Raw genomic sequence first — 18,200 nt, 5'->3', positions numbered from 1 at the left:
TATCAACTGGAAAAAATGCTACTTTCTCCAAAATAAGGTTAATTTTTTGGGCCATACAGTCGAAAACGGTAGAATTCTCCCAGGAAAGGAAAAATCACATACGATTCAAAAATTTGTAACACCGAAGAATATAAGAGCAGTTCAGTCCTTTTTAGGACTAACAGGTTTTTTCCGGAAGTTCATAAAAGGTTATGCATACATTGCACGTCCGTTGACTGACCTGTTAAAGAAGGATGTCGTTTTCAAATTTGAGACTGCTGAGCTAAACGCGTTCAACAAATTAAAGGATTCACTGTCCCAGGAGCCAATTTTGAAAATATACTGCAGAGGTGCGCTTACAGAACTTCATACAGACGCATCCAAAGATGGCTTCGGCGCAGCATTGCTTCAGAAGTTCGAACAGCAGTTACACCCGATATTTTTCTGGAGTAAAAAGACTTCGGCGAGTGATTCAAAACGACACAGCTATATACTGGAAGTTAAAGCCGCTTATCTTGCCGTTCAGAAGTTCCGACACTACCTTCTTGGTACGCCCTTTAAGTTGGTGACAGACTGCACCGCGTTCACGCAAACAATTAAAAAGAAGGATGTGCCACGCGAAGTTGCACAGTGGATATTACACCTTCAGGATTTTGATTTTCAGGTTGAACATCGATCTGCAGAAAAAAATGAAACATGTCGATTGTTTAAGTCGATATCCCATAGATGTATTGCCCATCTCGTCGGAAATCTCAGCTCGCATGAAAGTTGCGCAACAAAAGGATCCTTACATAAAAGCAGTACTGGAAATTATTAAATCTCAACCTTATGATGACTTCAAACTTAAAGGTGAAATATTGTACAAAGTCGTTGAAGGAAATGATTTACTGGTTTTACCCAAAGCAATGGAACGAGAAATAATCACAGATAGTCATAATGTTGGACACTTTGCGGTGCAGAAAACAATTCACGCTCTTCAACAGCAATTCTGGATTCCCCATGTCGAGAACAAAGTAAAACAAATCATAGACAATTGCATTTCTTGTATCATCAGCAATAAGAAACTAGGAAAACAGGAGGGATATCTGCACTGTATTGAAAAAGGGGACAGACCATTACACACTCTGCATGTTGACCACCTTGGACCTATGGACTCATCGGCAAAACAGTACAAGTTTATATTCGCTGTAGTTGATGCTTTCTCAAAGTTTGTATGGCTATTCAACACTAAAAGTACAGGAACTGAAGAAGTTTTAAAAAAACTTGAGGAGTGGTCGAACGTTTTTGGACAACCCCACCGCATAGTGAGCGACAGAGGAAGTGCATTTACATCAAACGCCTTCGTTGACTACATGGAACAGAATGGAATCGAGCACGTATTGACAACAACTGGAGTGGCCAGGGGTAATGGTCAGATAGAGCGAGTAAACAGGGTTATTCTTTCGATGATTTGCAAGCTGTCGGCTGAGGATTCCTCAAAATGGTATAAATTCGTGGCTCAAGTCCAAAGAGCTATAAATTCGCATGTACACTGCTCAACGAAAAAAACCCCGTTTCAGTTAATGTTTGGAGTAGAGATGCAGAACAAATCAAACGACAAAATTTTATCTATGTTGGAACAGGAGCTTATTGAAAATTTTGAAAACGACAGGATGCAAATGCGTGTGGAAGCAAAGAGCCAAATAGAACAAGCACAAAAAATTTATAAGCAGAACCATGACAAAAAACGCAAAGACGATCGTAAATACCAGCTGGGCGACCTGGTCGCAATAAAACGTACTCAGTTTGTTGCTGGTAGAAAACTAGCAACCACTTTTCTTGGACCATATGAAGTAGTTAACATCAAGCGCAACAGCCGATACGAAGTGAGAAAAGCTGCTCAGGTAGAAGGTCCCACAACAACTTTAACAAGTTCAGACAATATGAAACTCTGGAAGTACGTCGAGACCAACGAAGAACTATTGTCGTCTGGGTCAGACGACGAGGATCAGGATGACCGAATGTAAGGTGGCAATAATGCATGAACCGACGGTGTGGCATCCCTAAAGAGGGCAGGCTTTCGGTCGGAGGTTGCCATCATGGGAGAAGAAGAAATAGAGCGTCAGTAGTAGAAGAAGTCGTGAGCGGTCGGTCGAGAGTTAAGTCGTCGGTCGAATCAAGTTGCAAGTCGTCAGTTGCTTAAGTTGCCTAAAGTTGTTTAAGTTGCCTACTATAAGACGTAAAATATAAATATCCTAAGCTAAATATAAACTTAATTTAATAAAACTACACAATAATCTACATACATATATATAAATCTCCCTTCAATGTATGTATGTTTATAGCCCACCATATGGGGTTGGCGAATCGGAATTACTTTTATCTGCCTTTAGCTTGATGCCTCGGCTTCTGTTGTTGATGTTGCTGTTGCTGTTGCTATTACTGAATGCCACCAGGTAGCAGCTGTGTTATTTTAGCGTCGTTCAAATTGTAAATAAATATTGCATACATACTACTACATAACCCCCCGCCCCCACATATATACCTGTGTATTTATATACACCAAAAAAAAAACAACAGCAACAACAAAGATAAATAATAATGCAAATGCTATTAACTATGATGTCAGAGGAAGAAGGAGAAAGCGAGCTGTTTGTGTGTGTGTGTGTGAGTGAGTTTATATGGCAATTGTTAATTAAACAATACGTTAATTGTACCTACAAAAGAGGCAGAAACATTTTTCGGTTAATATTTAAAAAGGCAATGAACTGTCAAGGTGCTGAGTTGAGTTATCCTTTGTTTCGCCATCGAAAAGGAGAAGAAAACCATCAAATATTTAAGACAAAAGGGCAAAGTAAAACAGAAAAACAGTGCATGAAACTTCGATTACCATATCTTAAGTAAGAACAAGAGTTTTCAATTAAAAATGCATTTCAATCAACTGCAAGCACCGCTGGGTCATCATATTGTTTGTTTACTGCACATGTTCACGCTACATACTACTATTTTCAGTTACTAATTTTAGTTTTTGTTTTTAAAATATAGCGATAAATCTTAAAGAAAAGCTGTTATACAATAACTGAAACTGAAGAATATTTTTATTTAAAGTGAGTTTACTTCGAGTTTAAGTCATTGCAACGTATCTTTCATCGTTTTGAACTAAATAAAAATGTGTAGAAATATGAATATAATATTTTTGAGTGGAGAAAATCTAGCATCAACAAAATAATATGTAATATTTCAGAGTAGATAAGGTTTAAGTCAAAAATAACGTATCAACAGCAAGTGTAATTAAAAAAAAATGAGCCAAGCAGAAGAAGGGAAATGAAATGGCATTTATAATCCAGTACCAAGCTATATATGTATGTACATATGTACATTTGTATGCATGAATGATGTACATATGTATGTACTTATGTACATACGTGGGTCTGACAATATATGTAACGTATACGCATGGTGATCAATACTAAGACGTTGACGAAAGTTTAATATTTAACTGCAGCAACGAAATATAGTAAAAAGACTGATTTTCAAGAAAATGTCAAGAAAATAAAGTCTACATTTCCTTAAATTATATTCACGCTATATAGAGACAATGTGTATATTTAACCTATCACCTTTAATGGCTTGTCATTGAGATAGGCAAGAGTAAAAAAGAAACAAACGGGAATAAGTATAAACACGTGAAAGTGAAAAGAAAACATTGAATATATGTACATACATATGTTTGTGGTAAATGTCGAAATGAAAAACGAAAAGCACCTTAAGCGAGAGCAAGAAAACAATATATTTCTTTCACACAGTTAGCAATTTGACTGACACATTAAAGTGTTTAAATTTTGATGATTTCATATGGCTATACAATGCCACATTTTTCTATCTGCCATTTCTATTCATAATTTCCAAGAATACGCTTAGAAATAAAACTTTGCCACAGGCACTTTGAGCTTTGTGCAGGTTGCACAATATGCATAGAATTACAGCAATTCAAGTCAGAACAGGACGGATGGTTAAGAAGGGGGGGGCCAGGCCACACGAGAGATATACGCACTCACAAACAACAATTATTTTTATTTCCGTGGCAAAGAGAGTGGGCGCAGACAACCCACACACATACACTTAGAAATGACACCATGATGGGGGGTTGGGACAAACAAAAAACGACTTTCAACGCACAGGAACCCAAAAAAATCAGCACGAGCTCAAAAGAAGGACTCCCACATTGAGATACCCTACTTCAAGCTGTCTATCAACTTAATTTGTTTTAATGACAACTGCCCACATGAAAGACGATCAAATATTTTATACTTCTTTAGTCTTCAAATGTATGTAATACATACATACTATGTATAGTAAACTGGCAATTAGATCTATCGAAAGTCAACCTTGTCGATAACAGTTTAATCGGTTGTTTCCTCCTCCCTATCATCTTCTTCTTTCATGCACAGATTAGAAGTAAATCGATCCAGCAGCTGTCTGTAAAGCTTACCTGTAGCTATTTCATTAATCCCAGGTTTTTTATCATAGGAAGCCATAACCAAAACCGTGAATATCTTTATTGTTATTCCATGACTTTTTCCTCGACACTTCGGTTTATGCGCCAACTGAACAACTAATTCTATATTACCCTTAATTATTTATTAATTAAAGCGAATGTCAACCAATTTATTGTTCTTTCTAAGGCATTCACAAAATGCATTCTTTTGTCTGTGCTAACCCCGCAGCTATAGAGTATTTATTTACATAGCAAAAGGCAACAAAAAAGAGGGAAATAAAATAAATTTAATTTATGCCCAAACAGTTTTTCCAAAGCAACGTCTACGTTGGCTTTAATGTCGATTTCTGTTTACTTCGAAAACCTTTTCGTTTAACACAAAAACAAAACAAAAAAAATACTTTCTAAATTTAACCAAAATTACTACTTTTTTTTCTTTCTTCAGTTTCTTCTCGTTGATTTCGAAAGCCTTTGTAAATATAAACCTTTTCTTCCCAAAATGAAAACTCAAGCTGGACCTTCAAATAATTTCAAGAGACGAGTGGATAAGCCAAAATCGAATATCAAGGTTGGAAGTGGACCAAACGAGGCTGAAATGTCCAGTCCTGTGCTGCTAAAGCCCCAAAGTGATGAGCATTTCCCCAAATGCCGATGCGTGGAGCTGCTGAAGATTGGAGACGGTGCGGGCAGCAGGATCAACGAGGAGATCCTTTCCCGGCGCCGTCGAAGGATGCAAATCATGCAAGTGGGTAGCAATCCCTATGGAGATGTCTATCAAGAGGCCATAAATGCAGCAATGGAGGCGACTCAAAATTCCAGAATCTAACAACATCGTCCACTCCATCGATTCTTCTCTGATGTATTCGTCAATCCAGACCGTTCTAAAAATTCCAAGTTGTAACAATTTATAAAAAAAAAAAACCATTCAATAAATTTATTTTCGATTGTCAGTGATTTCCATGTGGAACTTCAGGCGTACCCTAGCCCTCTTAAAGAAGCCGAAAATTGTGCCATGGCTGCCCTTGCAACCTAGGCCAGTGACAGATGGCTCCTGCCCTTTTTACCCCCCCGTTGCAGCACGGCAGCAATGTTTTTCGACAATGTTGGCAATTCTATGCCAATGATAGTCAACAGAAAATGGTTGGAAACTTACGAAAGAATCAAAACTTTGCGAGTCCTCCAGATTTGATCGAGTTGAAAAAAGAGTTTCAAAAATTTTGTGTTAAGAGAAAAAAAATCAAAACAAGAACAAGAAAAAGTAGTGCTAGACCGACGCAGACAGAAACGTTTCTGAAAGTGGCTAAACAAGATGATACAGAAACATCTCAGTTGGTCAGAAAGGAGCATAGGAAACATTGTATGTTAACAAATGAGAACAAACCTCCCTTTGACCAATCACAGAGACATCATAAAATGCCCAAGAGATTTCATTCTGATGGTCATGTCCAGATAGTTAAGGAACATCTGGAAACCTCATCTAAATCACTACCCAAGCTTAGTACATCGAAGTCACTCTCAATAGATAATGCTACAAAGAAAAACTCAAGTAAAAGAGAATCTGAAACTAGCACAGGGATATCAGCAAAAAGATTTGTAAATAAGCCATATACATCGGATAAAGATTCCATATCCGAATCAACTGCAAGTGGCAATAAAGCAATTCAGAGAACAATCAATCAATCTGAATTGCCTAAGCAAGTACCGAAATCGATAAGAAAACTTAAGAAACATTCAGAGGTATCTTTTTCATTTGAAACGGGGAAAAAATACAAACGAGCAAAGAAATTTAAGTGGGATCCGACTAAAGAAAAGGATTCACCTGAGACTATTATTGATGAAACTAACCACACAGAACAAGACTCCCAATTGAATAAAATAAAACCCTTTAAAAGTGAACCCACTTGGAAAGATAAACTGATAAGTTACGCCAAGTTACTTTCAGACCCTGAGCAAGAAAAGCTTAAAAGCCATGTACGCAAATCCAAATCACTTCTACATAACGACAACTATGAGCGCCTTGAATTTTTGCTAAATCAATTAAAGAGAAAGCATAGCAAAGCAGAAGTTGAAAAGGAATTCGATACATATTTAAATACCATTCAAATAAGAATGAAAACTGTAGACGATGAAATTACTCCTTCCAAACAAGACTTTGAGGAAGATGCGATAGTACCCTTTAGAAGCTTGCCCAATTTGAGAGACGCGATTGTACAACGTGAAAGAGAAGTTGAAATGATTGAAGAATCGAAATCATTTTCCGAAAAAGCATTGACGGGATCAACCATGAGATTCAGTTGGAAAAAGCCCTTACCTGCCTCCAGTTCGTCCATTTCAATGGCAAAATATACAAACAACTTAAATAAGACACGGCCATCTGAAATGTCAGAAGTAACCATCGGCAGCATTTATTATACAGATTCAAATATTTCCACTGTTAGAAACTCAAAAAACGCATCCATAATCCTGGCAATAAAGGACATACATCCATCATTAGCCAGGTTGCAATATTTTGAGCCACTTAAAGCTAAACTGCCGGATAAAGATCCAACTGAGCCAAAGCCAAAGCTAGTGAAGCGTCGCAAACGTTTAAAAAGGAAAAAATCGTCTAATAAGTCAATTAAATCAGAACTGAGCTCTGAAGCTGTTGTAAAACAAGAAGAGTCTAATAAATCTTTTATTTCGGATATATATAGACGACGGGCATCCGCGATCTCATTCGATGCACAATTTCTATGGCGTGAACATATGTTTTCAGCCATTGATTTGGATGAATTTAGATTGGTCCATGGCATAGACTGTGAGAGTGGTTGTAACTCATGGCCAAAAATTTGGCCAAAACCACAAAAGAAACCACAAAGCAAAAAGCGATGTAAAAGACTTAAATTGCAAAATCCTCAAAGTTCTGCCAGAATGCGAAAAACAGTGTCCTGCCAAACAGAGCAAAGATCACCAAAGGAACTTTACCTCAAATGCGATCCAATAAAGTTGATTGAAACAAAAGGACCAAGACAACTTAACCACAATTCAAATCATGCCGTGCGACATCCTGCCCAAAGAAGGCTCCAGCTAAGACACAAAAGAAGAACGAAAGCGTGTCAAACCGATAAAATGCCTACGGAGGATAATTGCTGCAAGGATTGGCCACCTTTTCGGCACAAAGAACCCGATCAACCCTACATGCTAGAAATGAGAAGGGAAATGAAACGCCTTGAACTGAGAGACTACTATAGAAATAAACTGCAAAAGAAGCCAAGCTGCTCTCTAAGTCCATTGGAACTAATGCGCACCCAACTTGAAATGTGCCAGAAAATCCTTTGCCAATGTGATCAAATGGTAGAACAAAGAAAACTAAATTTAGGACCTCAGCCAGGCTGTGGGCTTTGATTCAATGGAAATGCTGTCAATTGCATTGAATCAAAGCCCAAAACTTGGCTAGTTAACCCAAAAAAAAAAAAAAAAAGAAGAAAAGTGCAATAAATGTTTTAAAAATTTGACCAAAAAACTAAATCATAGTTGTCTTTGTTTTAAATGAATTGGGGGAAAGATTAACAGATGTTAAAACAGTTGCAGAAGTTGTTTAATTTTAAAATAGTTTTCAGGTAAGTGGAAGATTAGTCCATTCGTTTACAAAACTTCCATTTGACAAGACAAAAATAATAAAATTAAAAAAAATTTATATATATAAGAATAACAAAATTTTGCAGTTTTAATTTTGATTTTTTTTTTTAAATAAACAATATGAACATTTTGCAGAAATCGCGACTATTAGGAGCGAAGCCATTTGCCGCCTGGCCTCGAGAAAAATGTCAATGTCCGTGGCTCTTGGATCGCAACTGTCTTAAGAATAAAATCACAAAACTTGCCTTTCCATCTGAGGCTTCGGATGCTTTCTTTCGTGAATCTTGGAACTACCATGCCACTGATTGCCAAACGCGCTTGCGTAATATACGTAGAGGCATTTGGCAAAACATTGACAATGCCATTCCATTCCATAAAAGAAAGGCATCATCCGCATTACCAACGTTCTTACAGGAACCTAGGCTTAAGTCCTTATTATGCCATGCGCCCGAAAATAACTTGAATGTGGATAGAGTGTATAAGGAGTTTCTCAAATGCTTTCATCCACAACGATGCTTAGCTAAGGCCAAGAAAATGAAAGCCAAGCCTGAACCCAAGAACAAACCAATGCCCAAACCCACAATTAAACCGTTCTCAAATAAAGCTGTTGAAACGCATTGTAAATTTGCTCCAACTAATCGGAAACATCGCTTTGCAAGTAGTGAAGTATTCAAACACGTCACTGATAAGCAATTGGCGGAATGGGAGAAGGAGGCCAATGAGACAAAAGATATTATCAATCAAACGAAAAATCCCTATGTCATTAGGGAACTCACAAAAAGATTACAACGATTGAATAAATTAAAGGAATGGGCATACTTAAATACACATCAGATGGAAAGAATACGAGAGTCTATGCCAAAACGCAAAAGAAAAAAAAAACTGTTTAAGAAGAAGAAGAAGAGAACGTTACCCGAAGGACCACATAGTCCAGGTATTGATGTACTGAAACGTTTTCAAATCGAACATCCCAACTTGAAGAACCTGCCAAAAAGACTTAATGGTTATCCACTTCCGACAATCAGGAAAAACTCAGCAAAAGATTCGGTTAGTACAAAAGATATAAATGTTGGTAGTTCCAATGAGTCCAGTATATACTTGGATTCCACTCCTAAAGTTAGCACAAATGAAGATCGTATGGATATGGATAAGGACCCTCGACATTCTCATAAAGCCACAAGAAAGTCGAATACTAAATATACTCTGCAGATCTTAGAAGAATTACCAAAACCTCCAAATATTGATACCAAAGAAATTATTCATCTGGAAATATCAAAATCAAGAATTGTGTCCACTGTAAAGGAGCCACATATTCAAGGAGTTGAAGCTACTTCCGGCAATGACAAGAATATACAGGATTCAATTGTCAATAGCTCAACCCTGCAGAAGCTCAAGAAATCAGTAAAGTTAAAAAGAAAGAGAGTATCAAAACTACGACCTTCTCAAAAATCAATTTCTGAGCAAAAAATTATAGATTCAGAAGTCAATATACCCAACTTGGAGACACCTAATGTCACTTTCCATGTACAGTTACCCCAAGAAAACAGTGAATCTACTCTCGATCAAAAAATTGAAGAATTTTTGAATATTCAATTGGAACAAAATCAATCCAATGATCAGATATTTGACGAGAAAGGCATTGAGCACATTAAACCTGCCATTTTAGAGGCGACGAAACGGGCATTAAAAAGTCCAATTGAAAAAGATAACGATAATCATTCGGAAGAAATTCAGAACTTGACACAAATCAAAATTAACTCAAAGTTTCGCAATGATTTGAGTTCTTTTCTTAGACTTCTACATCAGGATGAAACTAAAAACCTATTAGACAAGTCCAAAAAATTTAAAGGTTCACGAGAAAGTGTTCGAACAAGCGAACTAAATTTAATTACTCCCATATCAGGAAAACACTCCGAACATCATAAGAGAATCACCTTACCAGAACCCAAACGTTTGCGTATCTTAACGAGAAGTTTCAATAAAAAGATCGTATATAAAAATCCGTATGGCAAGGGAAGAAAACTTACGCCAGAGCAATTGGCTACGTTGTCGAAACGCCCAAAGGGTCGCCTGCAAACGAGCCATAAGGACACAAAAAAGGATGAGGATACCACATCGCTATATAGCATAAAGTCATTAAATGCCACACAGAGACCAATCTATTCAAATAAATCGCCGGGTTCATGTTTCAGTGATGTTAAATCGATCGCGGAAGAAACACAGTATCCCTTGCCAGAGGCTAAGCCAATGATCATATCCGAATTGGTAGCCGATTTTATGAGCAAACGCAAAATGGAAGACTATTTCAATAATCTGTATCCGGGGGTAATAAAACCTCTACTTGAGGACGAAACACCAACTAATAGTGATCCAGGACTCATAAACCCCTTGCCATTTGATAGGCCACCGACAAAACGCTTTCATTTGGAGCCCAACGATTTTCCCATACCAAAGCCGTCGCAAAAACCATCGCCACCTATTATTCTAGAGAAACGTAAGAAACAAAGAGTCTACTTTAGAAAAAAGACAGAACCGATCAAAAGTTTGGATACAAAGAAAGAAATGTGTAGTCTTTGCAAGTTAATATATGGTTCGTCCCAGGAGACATTAACTCCATGTCCTCGCTATATGAAAAATATGCAACGTCGTGTTGAGAAATTGCAATTGCGTAACTATTTTGTACAAAAAATGCTAGAGAATGCTAAAATGCAGCCAGCATCTAGTGAGCTCAAGGCAAAGGATCAAAATACCTTGGACCGTCAAGCCTTGTCTAGTTCGTATACAGCTCTAAAGTTATGTCCTTCGATTGTCGAACATTGCCTCTGAAATCATCTCTTTGAATGGGTGATGAAATCTATCAAAGACTAACAATTAACAGTCTCAAACATGTGTGAATGTCACTTGTCTTTGGCTGTCAATCGTTAGTCCAGATTGGCAAAGAACCAAAGATTTGTAATCTGATTTCTTGTAGATAGTTGCAAAATAAATGCGAAAAAATGTCTTTAGGAAACTGATGAAAGTTTGAAATTGAAGATGTTTAATTTCTCTTTTCTATAAGGATGACATTTTTAGACTTCGCTTTGGATTAAACACAACTTCACGTACAATTTAGAAAACTGCAAGTCTCATAAGTAAATTGACATAAGTTTTTAATCCATTATCTTGATTCGTCGTTTTTATGTTTAACACTGACATATATTTTTTAATCCATTACGTTTATTTGTTCAAGAATCGCAAATGTTTTAAATTTAATGCCGCTTTAGATTTTTGGCAGATTTTATCTTGACTTTTCGCCTTTAAAACTGACATCGTTTAAATTTATGTGCCATTTCACAGACAAATATCAAGCAGGCGAGCAGAAATATATAAAGGAATGTTTTTTCTTTCTCTGTTTTTATTTTTTCAACGCTTTTCCATGTAAATGTCAATGCCAAACAAGACTGCATTTTACTTCGACTTATCAAAATCCCCCGTTGACCTATACATAGATAGAATTTCATGCTAAGCTTTGCCCTTTTTCAAGCACAAGAAAACAGAAACAAAAACGAGAGAGCAATCAAAGCATAAGCCAGCAGGGAACAAGTGGGAACAGAGAGATTAAACCAAAATGGAATCTCTTCTTTTTATATCATTTTAAGCATGCAAATTCATAGTTTATTAATTTTTATCCTTTCTATGGATCTAATTTTAAACAAAACCATTGGAAGCGGTTTTTTATGTGAGTAGCAGAAAAGTATGCTATAGAATATGCAATGCATCTAAGGGCAAACAGGTGTGAAGGTTACATTTACATATGCTCGGGTATGAGTGTGCGTGATGGCCAAGACAAGTAGCACACACACACACAGCAGATGGTGCTGCTTCTGTTGGCCATCAACTGCCTGTGGCAGCAAACTCATTTACGGCCAATTAAACGGTAGACGAACAACGTGTAGCAACAACAACAACAGCAGTAGCAGCAACCAAAAACAACACAAGTATGAGTTGGGTTGAAAAAACGGAAATGAAAATGGAAAATATGAGAAATACGTTGGCACCCTTCCCTCCCTGCTTCCGCTTTTCCGCAGCTCGCGCTTCCCCTATCTCTCTCTCTCTCTCTCTCTCTCTCTATAAATCTCGCTGCATGCGTTTGGCATAATTGAATATAACTCAGTTAAATTTATTTATTTAACGAGCTCGCTCGCTCGCTCACCCGCTCTTATCTTACCAATTAAATAATTTCCATTTAAAAAAAAAAAAAAAGGTATACCTTCCCGGGGATTAAATTGATTAAATTTTAAACTAAAATTAAGCATTTAATTGCTTTTAGTTGAGAACGAAACAAAAAATACATAAATTGAAATTTATAATTTGTCCATTTGATTTGTTGACAAGTTAACAGGATTTCAACCTTTAAAGTAACTAAAATTAATTTTTGTTTAATTGACATAGAGTTCATTTCATTTCACTACTCGATTAGTGGAAAAATCCTATCAAAAGTGTTAAAATTAAGCAGCTTATAATTATTAATGGCATTTTCGATTAGAAATGTCCTAAATGGCTTACAGAAATAAATGTGGCTACACTGAATGATCGGAGTTTGAACATTAAAGTCGCAGTTACAAATAAAGCATTATTTTCACACCCTTGCTACTTAAAAAATGCATTTAAGAAACAACTGAAGATCTTTTTAACTTATGATAATAAATAATAATTTTCCCAATCACATACAGAGAAAGATAAGCAAGGTCTTGATGGTTCAGCTTTTCCCTCTTTGCGGAAAATCTCTATGAAATCCAAGAAATCTTTTTATTGATCGGATTTCACTTTTTTTACACTGCAGACGACTTTATTGCTCTATAAGTTTAATACGATTTTGAATTGATTGTTTTATTGTCAGCAAATTCTTGTACTATGTTGTCGTAGAACCGAGCATTGATCTTTCACTTCATCTGTGGCGGATTAGCAATATGGCAGGATTAGCAAATTAGCCCTTTATGCTTTTGATCACTTAAAGATTGATACATTTGAAGATTGATTATTTATTTACCAAAATGCAGTCTGTCAAGGGAAGCATCCAAGGTGATATAGTATCCAACCTTGATACTAATCGCTTATTTGTAGCCACAATAACTGTCACAGTTTTTTTAATGTTAAATATTTTTAATGTCTAACTTCAATTTTAACTAGCGCCTTCCGAACACTAAAGAAAATAATATGCAATTGTACTTTTGTCTCAAACAACGAACCCAACATTGGGTTCGAATTTAGATTGAGCTATTCTAGAATATGACAACGACAGAATGTCAAGTGGCTGACGACGGGCCAAGAATATAATAAGATTTTTTAAAAACAATTGTCACTATCTAGATTCTAGAGTCTAGAATATCTATCTATATAAACTTCGTGCTTTTGTAACTAAAGTCAGTTCATATTTTGAGTTCACTATAAGAAGATTGGTTTTTATTTTCGTCTCAATGGAATCCCTGCTGAACTTATCTATATCAAAATGAGCAAATTAAGTAAATTGAAACATCAAATTTAAAAAAACAATCTGTAACTTTGTTTAATTTTGGAATTTTTGTTGGAATTTTAGGCACGCTACAAAATGACAAATAACAGCAAAGTATTGCATTCTAAATTCAATGGAGCTCTAATTTAGTCCATTCTTAAATTCTATATTAACTATGTCTTGATTATTAAGTTGATATGATATCTTTCAATCTGCATTAATACCCCGAAAACCATTTTTTTAATTGTTTCTTCATTTTGACTGTTTGACGCCATGTGAAAAATGTGATAACTTTTGGATCGGATGCAAATTGTCTAAAATACAGACTGGATAAAAGAAGATTGACCAAAAAATTAGGTTTAAAAAAAAAAAACTTCAAATCTATGATATTTGAGAAGCATGCTCTAACTTTCAAAGTGATCTTCTAATCTTTGAAGGAATAAGTCTCAAAAAACTTATATTACGGTTGGGTTATGAGTATATTTTATATTAAAATGTAGTTCATGTTGTTTCAATTATCTTTTAAGGAGCAAGGATAAGAGAATGCAAAATGTAAACAATTCCTCGATAGTCACTATGGATGCATTGATTGAGAGATTTAGGACTAGTCAAAAGATAGAAGTTAGTTTATTTAATAAGTCCTAAGTTAATGCACTCGAATATTGTTTAAACTTGAATATTATTTCCATTATAAATTAACTTAATAGACTAACGTAAAAACATCTTGATTAAATTTAACATGAGTGGTTTTGCTTAATGCTTGAAATGTTGTCTTAAAATATATACGAAAATGAAAAATTTTTATTTAAAACTTTATACATTTTTAATTAGTTTTTGAAATGTTTTCATCAACTTTCTGGCATACAAGTTTAGTGTATAAAATTTATTGCAAAGTTTATTAAACTGAATGCGTGATGAAAAAACATTTTTAATATGGAAATGTTGGATCAACTAAAGTGATTAAAGAGTTTAAGATAAATACTAAAGTTTAAATTTGAAGATTGAAAAATTTAAAGTGTGATTAAAGAAAGTTTTTAGTTGGCTTTCTTAGGTTTGTTGTTAAATAAAATGATTATATGCTTTATATTTTAAGTTTAGTTTTTATGCCAGGCTGCAAGTTTTTCAACAAGAAAAATTCGTTTGGCTTGTTTGAGCTTACAAATTTCAGTTCAATGAACAATAAATTTGTTTTTAACTTTTTCATGAAATCATTTGTGTGTAAATGAAGGAACAAAAATGTATGTATATCCTTATGGCAAGCGATCTGCAACGTTAATTTAATCAAATGCAAACAATGAAGAATTTCCACTTGCCATAAATAATAATATTCACAATTTTTTACAGCTTTTCTTTTTTGGGAAAGTAAAAAATCCGCTTTGCACTTTCTTTTGCACGGCATTGGCAGAGACTTATTGTTCAAAAATCAATGTACCATGATGAACTTTGTACTTTCGTATCTAATTATTATTATGAGGAATACGGGAAATGGTTGGAGAGCACACACACACACACACACACGAGCAGGCACACTGGCGACAGGCATCAATCAATCATACGCAGTGTTGAACCCTCGCTCAGAGGACATGATAATCACACGAGCCCCCAATGAAAAAAACCAAAAATAAAAAATGGGGAAAAAAATGATATGCATATACACATATCGGAATATATATATATTTTACTCGTCGGGGGGGGATTTCAATTCGTTGCGGTTTCTTTTGAAATGTAAATTGGAATCAAAAAGAAAAAATTTGGATAATCAAATAACCAACTTACCTAACAAAAAAACAAGGAGGCCTTTAAGCCAAATGCTGCTCTGTTGTTTTGACGCTTGTTGCTTGTGATGTTTGCTTTGATTCTACGCTCCAACTTCTTTATTATCAGTTGTAGGTACACACACACATACATATGTACATATAGAATGCAGATATATGTACAAATGTACATACATACATGTTGGCCAAAATTTGTTTGTTGCGTTGGAAAAGAGAGAGAAAAAATAAGAACCAAAAAAATAAACCAACAAGAAAGATATGAAAATGATGAAAAAGGAAGACATACACATATACACATACATACATAGTAGAGGTGTGTGTATGTGTATGTGGTTTTTACTTTCTCTTTTTCGCTTTTCAAGGGTGGCCTTCTCTTTCACTCTTATGCGTTCAGTATGTGTACATTACATATGGTAATTTGGTAGATTTCTTTTGCTTGTTGCACGTTTGTTTTGTGTTTTTTTGGTTGAGAAGGGGGGCGCGGTGGGCATGGCAGGGCAGGGCTAATGGTTGGGAGGTTGCCTGAGATTATAATCAGATTTTTCAATATGTAGACGCGCACGATTGAATTAAGCGTGATTTTTCTTCATTCTATGGCATTTCATTCCTTTTTTATATACATATATTTTTTTTAAAAGATAATTTTGTTGTTGCTTTTTTTGCATATAGAATTTATGATTTTCAAACTTTTTGGCACACACATGTTTTTTTGGTTTCTCGTTTTGTTTTTTGTTTTGATTTATTGAATTATTTCTAATAAAAAAAAAGTTGTGCCAAAAGTGATTCAAACAAATTTCTACATTTTATTTTTTAATCATTTTTTTTTTATATTTTATAGACTGAAAGAGTCTATGCGTTAGAAATTCATTTGATGTTAGTCCACTTGTGGCAACAACTTTGTGGCAACATTGTTGCTGGCAACTTTGAAAGGCTCTTCTTGCACTTGAACTAGTTTCTCGTCTAGTTTAAGTTTCAGCGTTTCAGCGTTTTTGCTTTTTTCTTTTTTTTTCCTTTTTGTTGACTCCAACTGATAACGTTTCGCGCTTGTTTTAGTTCTACCTTAACGGCGTTTTTTTATCCGTGCCACGTCTAACTTTCGAAGCCACTCAACAGCAACTGTTGCAAATATCGAAAAGCCAGCAACTTGTGGCACACACAACAGCAGCATCTTGGCCAAAAGGGAAAAAAGCTTTTCCGTTAGCTGCACGGCACGGACACCATGGGTAAAAAGAGAACATTCCGCGCTAAAAGTATTAATATGGGAATTAGTTTTTATCCGAATGGGCACAATAAAGAGAAAGGGAATCCGTTTCTTTAACGTACATTGGTTTGTATTAGAGGCTGTAACTCTTTAGTCTCTGCTTAACCTCTTTATCCCTGTTGTTGTCCTGCCCCTTTTATAGAACTAAAGAGAAAAGATCCCAAATTTGATATTTGAATTGGATCAGTATTCATTTTATATTATAGTAGATTTAAATGAATTCATTTTGAATGTCTTTCTCTTTTGAGGTCTTCACTTTCAAGTTTTTTTTTTTTCATGTCTTACACTTCGTCTTTTGTCACTTGGGCTTGAAAGATTGTCTTACTTTATGGAATCAGCTGACTTAACTAGGGCAGGCTTAACAGGATTGACAGAATATTCCCACAATATACATACATATACAGGTACTCAAAAAGGTTTGAAAACTATTCAACTACCACATTTTTTATTTATAAATAATTTTGGTTTTTTACTCTTTCTAGGTGTAAATATAGTTCACATTTATGTAGGATTGCGTGAGAACCTCTAATGTTATCGGAATGCCGATAACGATATTAGTAGGATAGATATCGATAGATGGTGAATCGGAGAGGGAGGGAGAAGAGCTTGAGTTGCTGGACGGAGAGGTTGTGTTGGTCTCGTGAAATTAAAAGTGTTCAATAAGATGGTTTCTTTTTCTTTTATTAATAATTAAATAAAAATGATAAGCTAAGATACATACATAAAAGCAAAGTGGTGTGAAGTGTATATTTTATTCTGGTCCAGTGGACTCAGCCTTTCTACATTTTGGGGGCTCAACCGGGATTGTAACAAAGAGCGAGTGAGAGAGAAAACTTTATGAAGAAATCGCGCGTAATTGCAAGAGTGACGCCAACATAAGGAAACATGAGAGCAAGCGAGACAAAATAAAATGCGTGCTTTAATTTCACCACCGACAAGAAAAGAGACGAACACATGAGAAATAACAACAAAGATGAAAAGATGAGTAACGCTTAAAAGACGACAATTTTGTTCAGAGAGGAACAAAATGAGGAAAAGCAAGAACAAAGACGAAAATATTTGAAAGACGAACAACTTCCCAAAGACGAAAATTTGTTCAGAGACGAACACGAAGAGCATCAAAAGACGAAAGACGACAAAAATTTGTTCAGAGAGGGACAAAACGAGGAGAAAAATTGAACTTGCTTGGATTCGGCGCTATCCAATCATTCAGGCAAGCCAAGAAGTAACCTGGAGCAGAGATCGGACTCGGAGAGTGGCTGCTAATACGAGGAGTACCAGATCAAGACGAGACGACCCGATTCACCACTACATGCACAGTCAGAAGGCATCATCCATCCAACATTGTGTGTGTGTGAGTGAGAAGAAGCTAAGACGTAAAGAAGACAACACGTAAGAAGACAACTGCGTAAGGAAAACAACACGTAAGAAGACAACTGCGTAAGGAAAACTACGCGTAAGAAGACAACTGCGTAAAGAAGATCACGAGAAACGGACAACATAGACGTAAAATAACCAGGGCTACATCGCAAGTACATTTATTTTAATACTAACAATAGTTAAAAGTTTTGAAATAAGAGAACAATGAATTACAATTTT

General features: G+C 35.6%; 2 protein-coding genes across 2 annotated transcripts in view; one reads left to right on the top strand and one right to left on the bottom strand.

The window, feature by feature from the left end:
• Nucleotides 1-16,431, bottom strand: part of Elk (Eag-like K[+] channel) — a 79,976-nt gene extending 63,545 nt beyond the window's left edge. Inside the window, 2 exon segments of the mRNA XM_068289886.1 lie at nt 15,342-15,437; nt 16,400-16,431. The gene's annotated coding sequence lies outside the window, so the exon portion shown is untranslated.
• Nucleotides 8,091-11,084, top strand: LOC137577173 (uncharacterized). The gene has a single exon (XM_068290568.1). It carries the CDS (start codon nt 8,195-8,197, stop codon nt 10,898-10,900), a length of 2,706 nt encoding a protein of 901 aa, XP_068146669.1. The 5' UTR covers nt 8,091-8,194; the 3' UTR covers nt 10,901-11,084.
• Nucleotides 16,432-18,200: the final 1,769 nt, after the last annotated feature.

This window comes from Drosophila tropicalis, unplaced genomic scaffold, assembly GCF_018151085.1.
Source record: "Drosophila tropicalis isolate 14030-0801.00 unplaced genomic scaffold, ASM1815108v1 contig_593, whole genome shotgun sequence".
Taxonomy (NCBI): domain Eukaryota; kingdom Metazoa; phylum Arthropoda; class Insecta; order Diptera; family Drosophilidae; genus Drosophila; species Drosophila tropicalis.
This window is presented reverse-complemented; position numbering and strand designations above follow the sequence as displayed.